General features: G+C 48.2%; 1 protein-coding gene across 3 annotated transcripts in view; it reads left to right on the top strand.

Moving 5' to 3' along the window:
• The window catches only part of TASOR (transcription activation suppressor), a 364408-nt gene that overhangs the window by 90442 nt on the left and 259976 nt on the right, over nt 1-13990 (top strand). For all 3 annotated transcript variants that reach the window (XM_063940846.1, XM_063940845.1, XM_063940847.1), the window contains exons 8-9: nt 69-100; nt 8853-8958. In XM_063940846.1, coding sequence (XP_063796916.1) covers nt 69-100; nt 8853-8958 — 138 coding nt within the window. The remainder of the gene's footprint in view (nt 1-68; nt 101-8852; nt 8959-13990) is intronic.

The raw sequence follows: 13990 nt of genomic DNA, 5'->3' as shown, positions 1-13990 counted from the left end.
AGGCCTCACTCTCTCTGAACAGTTGTTACTTATAAATTACTGGGTTTTTTTTTTCCCCTTTTTAATAGGTATGTTAGCTCCAGCTCGGATCGGTACAATGGTACGTATGGATTTTAAATATTTTCTTCTGAATTTTTTTTATATTTAGAGAGAGAGCTAGACGGCACTCGGAGCATTGAAAAAATGTAAATAACCACTGCCAGTAACAGCAGGATATGCTTCAACGTTTCAGATATAATTATCTTTCAAAAGATAATTACATCTGAAACAATAAAGACTGTCTAGACCATGCAGTGTCAGTGATTTACGTGTTTTTAAGTTCTATGAGCGCCACCTATCTTTCCTTGTATGCACTTGAGGCCCTGGAACGATCAATACTGGTGGGTTTAGTGGTTGCAGAGCCAGTTCTAATTTTGGGCCAGTCAGTGTTGGGCTCTTCTGGATTTCTCAGATGTGGCTCAGGCGTTCCCTATGGAGAAGCTGCGACGTGAAATCTTAGGATACACAACTGCACCATGCATCACCATTATATTTGAGTGTGCCTTAGCAATATTTAGATCTTGTTCAGTGTGCCGCAAGTTGTAAAAGGTTGATAATCTCTGCCATAGAGTGAAGAGTAATTCAGACTGTCAGATTTGTTAGAGTGCCCAATCTCCTGGATGAGCCTCTATACCAGTGGTTCCCAACCTTTTTCCTCTCCTGTACACCTTGATTAGGCTTTTCATTTTTCAGTACCCCCTCGTCTCCTAAATCCACCCCACCTTTTGACAAAAGATGGAATTAAACATCAGAAATGATGGGCTGGGAGTTCTCATACAGCAATCACATAAAGAGTATACAGCAGGATCCTGTACTGTAGCACACACACAGCTCCACATCTATAGGCAACCTTTGCACCAGCATGTAGCATACAGTCACGCACATGTCTGTATCCTGGTGACACACCAACAGCCAACAATCCCAGTGATTGGTAACGTGGCCCACAGTGCTGACACCTCACAGTGGAATAAGTGTGTGTACAAGATCAGGGTGTGTGACACACCTCCTGGCCTCCACTCTGCCCCAATGCAATGGTACAGTCCCTGCAGTGTGACAGGGCATACAGCACGGTGTGCCCTATGTGCCAGGCATACACTCCCTGGAGCCCCCATCACTGACACACACCACAGAGGTAGCAACACTGTGACAGACCTCTCGCATCACAGAATCACACATCTCCCACCTTACTGTGCCCACGGCACAGCCAGCCCTCTCCCTGCACACCTACACTGCTGTATGGATGCCCCTGGACCGGTACCTGTAGGCGAGGACTGTGGAGCAGCAGACCTAGTGGTTGAGGTCTCACATGGCCTGGGCATCTGGGATCCCTTTCCTCCTTCCTCTCCACGTGGAAGGCGTAGAGAGACAGAACGATGCCAATGACGTAGGCCGCATATTGGGCCCCGCTCTCCCACCACGGCACGGACACACTCGGCATGGGTGTCGCCATCTTACCTCTGGCCTGCAATCTCCAGTCTCGCGCAGGAGGAAGCAAGACACACATGCAGCGCGCACTCAGCTGCAGCGTTAACATCTACACCGGCTTTTGGTGGTGGGCTGAGGGGCGGGGCGGCCGGAGGAGAGGAACCAGCAGCGTAGCGGGTGCAGGAGACGGCGGCTCCAACATCCACCGGCGGTGGTGTAACCTGGCGGCCGTGACAGCCCATGCGCCGGGTCACGCAAAGCCGCCATTATCGGCTTTGACTAGGAGTACCGCTGTGCAGTCCGGAGCGTACCCCCGGTTGGGAATCGCTGCTCTATACCAAGAGTTTCTGTACACACTTTGTGTAATGGGAAACCACTCTGGGTGAAATTAAATTTAGCTGATCATGCATTTGCAAAAGGCTTTTCCTGGCGGTCATGCTGGCATTCTGGCTGTACATACCCCCGTTAAGTGAAGGAAATCACCCTGTACGCCAAAAAAGCTAGCATTGGATAACTGTATAATATGCTATTATTGGTTATAAGCTAAGTATATGGGATTCTTAAACGGTGATTTTTGCATTTTATTTCTTTACAAACTGAAAATGTGATAGCAAGTGGGTTTTTGTTTTTGCAATTTAAAGGCTGTGGATGATTTGGTGGTGCATAAAAATGCATGTAAGATGATTTTTGTGTAATTTTAAATTACTTTGAAAAATGTTGTTGTTAAACACCAGTAAGTCCCCACTAAAAGCTTAAAGATGCCTATCCCATCAATACAACAGCCCATATACCTGTGCCACATCATTTAATACATTATTCTCCTTTTTGCAGACAATCGCCCCAATATTCTACTAATTTAAAATCTTCAGAGTACATTATTTATCATTAGGGAAGATGTTCCAGGGGTTCTATTCCAAGTCCTGACCTATTTACCTTAAAATAGGGATTTCTCTGCAAACAAAAATCTGTGTTAATGCCCATGTAGAGTTAACAACGTGCGTCTGACTGAAAAGCAAAATATCTGTGCCCAGCCACATTGCCCTGTATAAATGTTTTTTCTCTTACGTCCTAGAGGATGCTGGGGACTCCGTAAGGACCATGGGGATAGACTGGCTCCGCAGGAGACATGGGCACTTTAAGAAAGGCTTTAGGTATGGGTGTGCACTGGCTCCTCCCTCTATGCCCCTCCTCCAGACCTCAGTTTACTACTGTGCCCAGAGGAGACTGGGTGCATTACAGGGAGCTCTCCTCAGTTTCATGTCAAAGTATTTTGTTAGGTTTTTTATTTTCAGGGAGCCTGCTGGCAACAGACTCCCTGCATCCTGGGACTGAGGAGAGAGAAGCAGACCTACTTCTGTGAGTTTCAAGGCTCTGCTTCTTAAGCTACTGGACACCATTAGCTCCAGAGGGAGTCGGAACAAAGGTCTCACCCTGGAGTTCGTCCCGTAGCCGCGCCGCCGTCCTCCTCCTCACAGAGCCGGAAGATAGAAGCCGGGTGAGTATGAGAAGAAAGAAGACTTCAGATCTTCACTGAGGTAACGCACAGCAGTAAAGCTGTGCGCTATTGCTCCCACACTGCACACACAAACGGCAGTCACTGTAAGGGTGCAGGGCGCAGGGGGGGCGCCCTGGGCAGCAATAAAACCTCTTTTTCTGGCAAAAATAGATATATACAGCTAGGCACTGTGTATATAAAGAGCCCCCGCCAGATTTCTATATATTTTAGCGGGACAGAAGCCTGCCGCTGAGGGGGCGGGGCTTCTTCCTCAGCACTTACCAGTGCCATTTTCTCTACAGCACAGTGCTGAGAGGAAGCTCCCCGGACTCTCCCCTGCTTATCCACAGTGAAAGAGGGTTTTAAAGAAGGGGGGGCACATAATTTAGCGCAAAAATAAAGATTACAGCGCTATCTGGGTAAACTTTGTGTGTTTTTCCTGGGTCATATAGCGCTGGGTATGTGCTGGCATACTCTCTCTCTGCCTCTCCAAAGGGCCTTGTGGGGGAACTGTCTTCAGATAAGAGGATTCCCGGAGTGGGTGGTGTGTTGGTACGCGTGTGTCGACATGTCTGAGGTAGAAGGCTTTCCTAGGGAGGAGGAGGAGCAAATGAATGTGGTGTCTCCGTCGACAACGCCGACACCTGACTGGATGGATATGTGGAATGTTTTAAGTGCTAATGTAAAGTTATTGCACAAAAGATTAGACAAAGCGGAAGCTAGGGAACAGCCAGGGAGTCAACCCATGTCTGTCCCTATGTCGCAGGGACCTTTGGGGTCTCAAAAGCGCCCACTATCCCAAATAGTAGACACAGATACCGACACGGATTCTGACTCCAGTGTCGACTACGATGGTGCAAAGTTACAGCCAAAATTGGCTAAATGTATTCGATATGATTATTGCAGTAAAAGATGTTTTGCATATCACAGAGGAACCCCCTGTCCCTGACACGAGGGTGCACATGTATAAGGGAAAGAAACCTGAGGTAACCTTTCCCCCCTCACATGAGTTGAACGAATTATGTGAAAAAGCTTGGGAATCTCCAGACAAAAAACTGCAGATTCCCAAAAGGATTCTTATGGCGTATACTTTACCGCCAACGACAGGATACGGTGGGAATCCTCCCCTAGGGTGGAGAAAGCATTGACACACTTATCCAAAAAGGTAGCGCTGCCATCCCAAGATACGGCTACCCTCAGGGATCCTGCTGACCGCAAGCAGGAGGTTACCTTGAAGTCCATTTACACACATTCTGGTATCTTACTCAGACCGGCGATTGCGTCGGCCTGGGTTTGTAGCGCTGTAGCAGCATGGACAGATACCTTATCAGCGGAAATTGAGAGCCTAGATAAGGATACCATTTTATTGACCCGAGGGCATATAAAAGATGCTGTCTTTTATATATGAGAGATGCTCAAAGAGACATTAGTCTACTGGGTTCTAGAATCAACGCTTTGTCGATTTCTGCTAGACGAGTCCTATGGACCCGGCAATGGACAGGTGATGCCGACTCAAAGAGGCATATGGAGGTTTTACCTTACAAGGGTGAGGAATTGTTTGGGGAAGGTCTCTCGGACCTGGTCTCCACAGCTACAGCTGGTAAATCAAATTTTTTGCCTTATGTTCCCTCACAGCCTAAGAAAGCGCCACATTATCAAATACAGTCCTTTCGATCACAAAAAAACAAGAAAGTACGTGGTGCGTCCTTTCTTGCCAGAGGTAAGGGCAGAGAAAAAGAAAATAAAAGCTGCACAACACAGCTAGTTCCCAGGAACAGAAGTCCTCCCCGGCCTCTACAAAATCCACCGCATGACGCTGGGACTCCGCTAAAGGAGTCCGCCCCAGTGGAGGCGCATCTTCGAGTTTTCAGCCACATCTGGGTTCACTCACAGGTGGATCCCCTGGGCAATAGAAATTGTTTCTCAGGGTTACAAGCTGGAATTTGAAGAGCTGCCTCCTCGCCGGTTTTTCAAATCGGCCCTACCAGCTTCTCCCCCGGGAAGGGAGATAGTGTTAAATGCAATTCACGAATTGTATCTTCAACAGGTTGTGGTCAAGGTTCCCCTGCTTCAACAAGGGAGGGGATATTACTCAACCCTGTTTGTAGTCCCGAAACCGGACGGTTCGGTCAGACCCATTTTAAATTTAAAATCCCTGAACCTATACTTGAAAAGGTTCAAGATGGAATCGCTAAGAGCGGTCATCGGCAGCCTGGAAGGGGGGGATTTTATGGTATCTCTGGACATAAAGGATGCATACCTTCATGTTCCCATTTATCCACCTCATCAGGCGTACCTGAGATTTGCGGTACAGGATTGTCATTACTAATTTCAGACGTTGCCGTTTGGGCTTTCCACGGCCCCGAGGATTTTCACCAAGGTAATGGTGGAAATGATGGTGCTCCTGCGCAAGCAAGGTGTCACAATTATCCCGTACTTGGACGATCTCCTCATAAAAGCGAGATCAAGAGATCAGTTGCTGAGCAGCGTCTCCCTTTCACTGAAGGTGTTACAGCAACATGGCTGGATTCTCAATATCCCGAAGTCGCAGTTGGTTCCTACGACTCGTCTGACCTTCTTGGGCATGATTCTGGATACAGACCAGAAAAGGGTTTATCTTCCGATAGAAAAAGCTCAGGAACTCATGACACTAGTCAGGAACCTATTGAAGCCAAAACAGGTGTCAGTGCATCACTGCACTCGAGTCCTGGGAAAGATGGTGGCATCATACGAAGCCATTCCCTTCGGCAGGTTCCATGCGAGGACTTTCCAATGGGACCTACTGGACAAGTGGTCCGGGTCACATCTACAAATTCATCAGTTGATCACCCTGTTCCCCAGAGCCAGGGTATCTCTCCTGTGGTGGCTGCAGAGTGCTCACCTTCTAGAAGGCCGCAGGTTCGGCATTCAGGACTGGATCCTGGTGACCACGGACGCGAGCCTCCGAGGTTGGGGAGCAGTCACACAGGGAAGAAACTTCCAAGATCTTTGGTCAAGTCAAGAGACTTGTCTCCACATCAACATCCTGGAACTAAGGGCCATATACAACGCCCTACGTCAAGGGGAGACCTTACTCCGCGACCAACCAGTTCTGATCCAGTCAGACAACATCACCGCAGTGGCTCATGTAAACCGCCAAGGCGGCACAAGGAGCAGAGTGGCAATGGCGGAAGCCACCAGGATTCTTCGCTGGGCGGAAAATCATGTAAGCGCACTGTCAGCAGTGTTCATTCCGGGAGTGCACAACTGGGAAGCAGGCTTCCTCAGCAGACACGACCTGCATCCAGGAGAGTGGGGACTTCATCAGGAAGTCTTCGCACAGATTGCAAGTCAGTGGGGACTGCCCCAGATAGACATGATGGCGTCCCGCCTCAACAAAAAGCTACAGAGGTATTGCGCCAGATCAAAAGACCCTCAGATGGTAGCTGTAGACGCCCTAGTGACACCGTGGGTGTTCCAGGTGTTGAGAATAATAAGAAAAAGAGGAGTGAGAACAATTCTCATTGTTCCAGATTGGCCACGAAGGACCTGGTATCCGGATCTGCTGGAAATGCTCACAGAAGATCCGTGGCCTCTTCCTCTACGACAGGACCTGTTGCAACAGGGGCCCTGTCTGTTCCAAGACTTACCGCGGCTGCGTTTGACGGCATGGCGGTTGAACGCAGGATCCTAGCGGAAAAAGGCATTCCGGATGAGGTAATTCCTATGCTGGTAATGGCTAGGAAGGACATGACCGCTAAACATTATCACCGTATATGGCGAAAATATGTTTCTTGGTGTGAGGCCAGGAATGCTCCTATGGAAGAATTCCATCTGGGCTGTTTCCTTCACTTCCTACAGACTGGAGTGAATTTGGGCCTAAAATTAGGCTCCATTAAGGTTCAGATTTCGGACTTATCCATTTTCTTTCTCTCCCAGAAGTACAGACTTTTGTGAAGGGAGTGCTGCATATTCAGCCTCGTTTTATACCTCCGGTGCCGCCTTGGGACCTTAACGTGGTGTTGAGTTTCCTTAAGTCGCACTGGTTTGAATCACTTCAAACGGTGGAGTTAAAATATCTCACTTGGAAGGTGGTCATGTTATTAGCCTTGGCTTTGGCTAGGCGAGTGTCGGAATTGGCGGCTTTGTCTCCTAAAAGCCCCTATCTGGTTTTCCATATGGATAGAGCAGAATTGCGGACCCGTCCTCAATTCTTGCCTAAGGTGGTGTCATCTTTTCATATGAACCACCCTATTGTGGTGCCTGTGGCTACGCGAGACTTGGAGGATTCCGAGTCCCTTGATGTAGTCAGGGCTTTGAAAATTTAAGTGGCCAGAACGGCTAGAGTCAGAAAAACAGAAGCACTGTTTGTCCTATATGCAGCCAACAAGGTTGGCGCCCCAGCTTCGAAGCAGACTATTGCTCGCTGGATCTGTAACACGATTCAGCAGGCGCATTCTACGGCTGGATTGCCGTTACCAAAATCGGTCAAGGCCCATTCGACTAGGAAGGTGGGCTCATCTTGGGCGGCTGCCCGAGGGGTCTCGGCACTACAACTATGCCGAGCTGCTACTTGGTCGGGATCAAACACCTTTGCAAAGTTCTATAAGTTTGAGACCCTGGCTGAGGAGGACCTCCTGTTTGCTCAATCGGTGCTGCAGAGTCATCCGCACTCTCCCGCCCGTTTGGGAGTTTTGGTATAATCCCCATGGTCCTTACGGAGTCCCCAGCATCCTCTAGGACGTAAGAGAAAATAAGATTTTAAACCTACCGGTAAATCTTTTTCTCGTAGTCCGTAGAGGATGCTGGGCGCCCGTCCCAAATGCGGACTGCTTCTGCAAGACTTGTCTATAGTTTTGCTTACATAAGGGTTATGTTATAGTTTTCATCGGTCTTGGACTGATGCTGTGTTGTTTTCATACTGTTAACTGGTTAGTATATCACAAGTTATACGGTGTGATTGGTGTGGCTGGTATGAATCTTGCCCTTGGATTAACAAAAATCCTTTCCTCGTACTGTCCATCTCCTCTGGGCACAGTTTTCTGAGGTCTGGAGGAGGGGCATAGAGGGAGGAGCCAGTGCACACCCATACCTAAAGTCTTTCTTAAAGTGCCCATGTCTCCTGCGGAGCCCGTATATCTCCATGGTCCTTACGGAGTCCCCAGCATCCTCTACGGACTACGAGAAAAAGATTTACTGGTAGGTTTAAAATCTTATTATTTTTTTTTTAATTATTATAGTTGTTAGACTTAAAAACATAACTTCATTTGTGTCATTATAGTTAAACTAGTCTAGTTACATACAGATTAGTGTAGGAATTATAATACAGGTTGAACTCGATGGACATTTTTGGTTTTTTTCAACCTATGTTACTATGTTAACGTGGCTTTTTGAATTAGGCCTTCTGTGTACAAATTTGTAGGGCTGGAGAAAGTAGGCTTAGGACCAGGTGTAATAATAACAAATGTTTAGTGGCGTTTATTACTTTTGTTTGTCTCAGAAGCAGTGTTCAGTTGTAATAGTGATTTTATGTTAGATCTGCCAAATGTGTAAAGAAATACAGGGGAGAGATCCGTGGTCTTCTGCTCTGATATAGCTTCCACCAACCAGGTGGAGAGGTTAAGTTCTTTGTGACATTACTGGATTCCTTTGGTAACATGAAACAGTTGCAACATATTGAAACATAATATTCCAGTTATCTGTTCTCCAGTTAATCTCTTTCCTTTTATATGCTATTTTAGAAAGGTAGCTTAGGCTTCATTAAAATCTTAGTTACTGTTTTAAGGTATTCAGTGGTCTGGAAGTAGTTAGTGTGTGTGGCTTGTAAGTCATCTTTAATATATAATCTTCTCATATGTTTTTGTTTGTACCTAAGAACAGGTTTAAGGATGGATGTCTCTCTTTATCTTTACAGATCGCATTAGTTTTTCATTATGGAGAGGACAGCTTCAGAGTAAAGGAAAACTCCTGTGCTATGCTTCCCTTAAATCGACAAATGGCCCATTTCTTCCTTACAAACTGTGAGTGCATTCTTTTGTATTTAAATGCCATTTAAAGGTAGAACATAGCAGATGTCATATAGAAAGTGCATCTGATTTGCACTGAAGAAAATATCCTTTAATTCCACTTTTTTTTTTTCATTCAGCCACTAGGGGGGGACACTGGCAGGTAGAATAGATGCTGGGGTATAGACTGTGGCTACAGGTAGCTGGGCACTTTAAATTAAACAATAAGTGAATCAGGCTCCTCCCCCTCTATCCCCCTTCATCCCCCAGTTTAGAATTAGTGCCGAGGGAGGCAGTCACGCTGACTGAGCTCAGTTGAAGAGTTTTTCCTCAGTTTTATTTTATTTTAATTTTTTACTTTGTCTGCCTCATGAGAACCTTTGAGAAGTGGGGTCTGGGTTCCTTCAGCAGAAAATGCTGCAGCAAGAGATCAGCGCTTACAGAGAAGCACTGTCTCCTTACTACACCGCGGAGCCTCAGGAGGAGCGGCTGTGAAGGGTGAGTGTACAGTTACTGGTGCCACGTTAAGCAGACAGCAGAGGCACGGCTGCTAACAAACTTAATAGCGGTAAGCCTTCACAGCGCGCCGGGAGACAGAGCGGCAGCCCCCCACTCGCGTCTGGTCGCCAAGGCAGTGGGACAGGAGAATAATACTATGCAGCGGAGGTAGCACGGCTTGCTAGCTTCGTTCACACTCGCAGCGAGTCAGGCTTATTAGGCGTTAGGCAGTTTGTTTCAGCGCCACAGCTGCATATACGGCAGCCGCTATGTTAACAGTGGAGATCCCTCACAAGAGGTGGGAGGCGGAGTTAGCAGGTTTTCTTATACGTCCTAGAGGATGCTGGGGACGCTTTAAGAACCATGGGGTATAGACGGGATCCGCAGGAGACATGGTCACTTTAAGACTTTTAAGGGGTGTGACCTGGCTCCTCTATGCCCCTTCTCCAGACTCCAGTTTTAGAATTGTGCCCAGGCAGACTGGATGCACTTAGAGGAGCTCTACTGAGTTTCTCTGAAAAGACTTTGTTAGGTTTTTTATTTTCAGGGAGGACTACTGGCAATAGTCTCCCTTCATCGTGGGACTTAGGGGAGAGAAGTTAAACCTACTTCTAGTGAGTTTAAAGGCTCTGCTTCTTGGCTACAGGACACCATTAGCTCCTGAGGGTTTGGAACACTAGGTACGCCTAGGGGTTCACTCCCAGAGCCCGCCGTCCCCCCCTTGCAGAGCCAGAAGACAGGTGAGTAGAGGAAGAAAGAAGACTTCAGTGACTGCTTCTGAGGTACCGCACAGCGATCGCGCTGCGCGCCATGCTCCCACACACAGCGGCACTACAGGGTGCAGGGCTCAGTGGGGTTGCCCTGGGCAGCATAAAACTCCTCACTAAGGCTGGCAAAGTGGATTTTAAGTCCCTAGGCACAAAATCCTAACCCCCGCCAGTGTGTTTATATTTAAAAATAGCGGGGCTGAAGCGTGCCATTGAGGGGGTGGGGCTTAGCCCTCACGGCTCTCATCAGCGCCATTTTCTCTTCTCTGAGCTGCAGAGACGCTGGTCCTTCCTCAACACTGCTGTACAGGTGACAGGGTGCAAAATTGGGGGGGGGGGGGGGGGGCACAGTTGATTTGGTGCAAATATAAGTATTCTAAAAGCGCTGCAGGGTCTGAGGCTTTATATTAACGTTTCAGAACCGGGATTGAGCGCTGGGGTGTGAGCTGGCAAACTCCCTCTGTGTTTCTCTGACAGGCTTTACTGTGGGTCTGTCCCCCTTTGGCCCAGTGTGTCTGTGGGTGTCTGTACGCATGTGTCGGCATGTCTGAGGCGGAGTGCTCTTCCCAGGAGGAGACTGTGTTGGGCAGAAACGGCTGTGGGAGTGACCCTGTCGGCACCGTCGACTCCTGATTGGGTAAATGGGTTGAATGCCTTGAATGCTAATGTGGCTCTTATTAATAAGAGATTAGATAGATCGGATTCTCAGAACCAGGCATGGAAGAAATCTGTGGAGGATGTGTTATCACAGGTTCAGACCCCGTCGGGGTCACAAAAACGTTCCTTTGCTCAGTTGGCAGACACAGATACCGACACGGACACTGACTCCAGTGTCGACTATAGTGATGCCAGATTAGACCCAAAATTAGCAAAGAACATTCAGTACATGATTGTGGCAATAACAGACGTGTTACATATCACTGAAGACCCTGCGGTTCCTGATACTAGGGTCTGTATGTATAATGGAAAGACGCCTGAGGTAACGTTTACTCCCTCTCATGAACTGAATACTCTGTTTGACAAAATGTGGGAAAATCCTGACAAAAGGATTCAGGTGGCGTATCCGTTCCCCTCTGGGGATAGAGAAAAGTGGGAGTCATCCTCCATTGTGGAAAAGGCTCTATCACGGTTGTCTAAAAAGGGTGCTTTACAGTCTCCTGACACGGCAGCCCTTAAGGATCCTGCGGATCGTAGACAGGAAAATACTTTAAAATCCATATAAGTCACCACGGTTACACTGCTCAGACCAACCATCGCTTCTGCGTGGGTGAGTAGTGCTATCGAAAAGTGGGCAGATAACTTGTCATCTGATATAGATACCCTGGATAGGGATAGTGTCCTGTTAACGCTGGGTTATATCAAGGACGCTGCGGCCTACCTAAAGTAGGCCGCGAGAGATATTGGCATTTTGGGATCAAAAGCCAATGCCATGGCGTTTTCAGCTAGGAGGGCATTGTGGATTCATTAACGGAATGCTGATGCTGACTCTAAGAAAGCTATGGAGTCTCTCCCATATAAAGGTAGTGTCTTGTTTGGTGAGGGTCTCACTGATTTGGTATCTACGGCTACCGCGGGTCAGTCATCATTTTTACTTTATGTGCCTGCACCACAAAAGAAAGCACACCAGTATCAGATGCAGTCCTTTCGGCCCAGTAAATGCAGAAAGGGCCGAGTGTCTTCCTTTCTTGCTACTAGAGGAAAGGGAAGGGGTAAACGATCACCGGCCGTGGCCGGTTCCCAGGAGCCAGAAGTCCTCCCTGGCTTCTGCCAAATCCACCGCATGACGCTGGGGCTCCTCTGCGGGAGTCCGCACCGGTGGGGGCACGTCTCCGGCTCTTCTATCAATTCTGGGCTTGTTCATCCCTGGACCCATGGGTTTTAGAAATAGTGTCCCAGGGGTACAAACTGGAGTTTCAAGACGTTCCCCCTCACCGATTTTTCATATCTGCTTTACCAACTTCTCTTCCGGACAGGAAGGTTGTTTGCGATGCAATACAAAAGTTGTGTCTAAATCAAGTCATTATCAGGGTTCCCCCGTCTCAACAGGGAGAAAGCTTTTATTCAAGCCTGTTTGTGGTCCCGAAGCCGGACGGTTTGGTCAGACCAATTCTGAACCTGAAATCCCTCAATCTTTACCTAAGAAAATTCAAGATGGAATCTCTCCGAGCTGTGATCTCCAGTCTGGAGGAAGGTGATTTCATGGTGTCGGTCGACATAAAGGATGCCTACTTACACTTCCCCATATATCCTCCGCATCAGGCTTACCTGAGGTTTGCTATTCAGGATTGTCATTACCAATTTCAGATGTTGCCGTTTGGTCTGTCCACGGCTCCAAGGATTTTCACCACGGTAATGGCGGAAATTATGGTTCTCCTTCGCAAGCAAGGAGTCACAATTATCCTGTTCTTGGACGATCTCCTGATAAAGGCGAGATCCAAAGACAAGCTGGTGCAGGACATTACGCTCTCCCTGACAGTTCTAGAACAACATGGTTGGATCCTAAACTTGCCGAAGTCACAGTTGAATCCGACAAAACGGCTGTCGTTTTTGGGAATGATTCTGGACACAGAATTAAAGAGTTTTTCTTCCAGAAGAGAAGGCTCTGGAAATTCAGAGTTTGGTCAAACAAATTCTGAAACCAGCGAGAGGGTCAGTGCACTCGATTGCTGGGGAAGATGGTGGCGGCTTACGAGGCCATTCAATTTGGCAGATTCCATGCCAGAGTGTTTCAGTGGGACCTGTTGGACAAGTGGTCTGGATCCCATCTGCACATGCACCGGAAAATAATCCTGTCCGCCAAGACCAGAATCTCACTCCTGTGGTGGCTGCACAGCTCTCACCTCCTACAGGGACGCAGGTTCGGGATCCAGGACTGGATCCTAGTAACCACGGATGCGAGTCTCCGAGGCTGGGGAGCAGTCACACAGGGGGAAACCTTCCAGGGAAAATGGTCAAGCCAGTAAGTTTGTCTACACATAAACGTTCTAGAGTTAAGGGCCATTTACAACGGTCTTCTTCAAGCGGAACGTCTTCTTCACAACCTGCCCGTCCTAATACAGTCGGACAACATAACAAAAAACAAAGTTTCTCTAACGTCCTAGTGGATGCTGGGGACTCCATAAGGACCATGGGGAATAGACTGGCTCCGTAGGAGACAGGGCACTTTAAGAAAGAATTTGGATACTGGTGTGCTCTGGCTCCTCCCTCTATGTCCCTCCTCCAGACCTCAGTTTGAATCTGTTCCCGGACGAGCTAGGTGCTACTTAGTGAGCTCTCCTGAGCTTGCTAAAAAGAAAGTATTTTGTTAGGTTTTTTTATTTTCAGAGAGATCTGCTGGCAACAGACTCTCTCTGCTACGTGGGACTGAGGGGAGAGAAGCAGCCCTACTCTCTGCAGATAGGTCCTGCTTCTTAGGCTACTGGACACCATTAGCTCCAGAGGGATCGTATACAGGATCGCACTCTTGGTGGTCCGATCCCGGAGCCGCGCCGCCGTCCCCCTCGCAGAGCCGGAAGACAGAAGCCGGTGACAGAAGCAAGAAGACTTCGAAATCGGCGGCAGAAGACGCCAGTCTTCATATGAGGTAGCGCACAGCGCTGCAGCTGTGCGCCATTGCTCCCACACTAAACCCACATACTGCGGTCACTGTTGGGGGTGCAGGGTGCAGGGGGGGGGGGGGGGGGGGCGCGCCCTGGGCAGCAATTAGAGACCTCTTTGGCAAAAGTTAGCATAATATACAGTTGGGCACTGTGTATATGTATGAGCCCCCACCAAAATTGTAC

Source organism: Pseudophryne corroboree, chromosome 9 (assembly GCF_028390025.1).
Source record: "Pseudophryne corroboree isolate aPseCor3 chromosome 9, aPseCor3.hap2, whole genome shotgun sequence".
NCBI lineage: Eukaryota > Metazoa > Chordata > Amphibia > Anura > Myobatrachidae > Pseudophryne > Pseudophryne corroboree.
The sequence above is the reverse complement of the archived record's forward strand: the minus strand, read 5'-3'. Positions and strand labels throughout refer to the sequence as shown.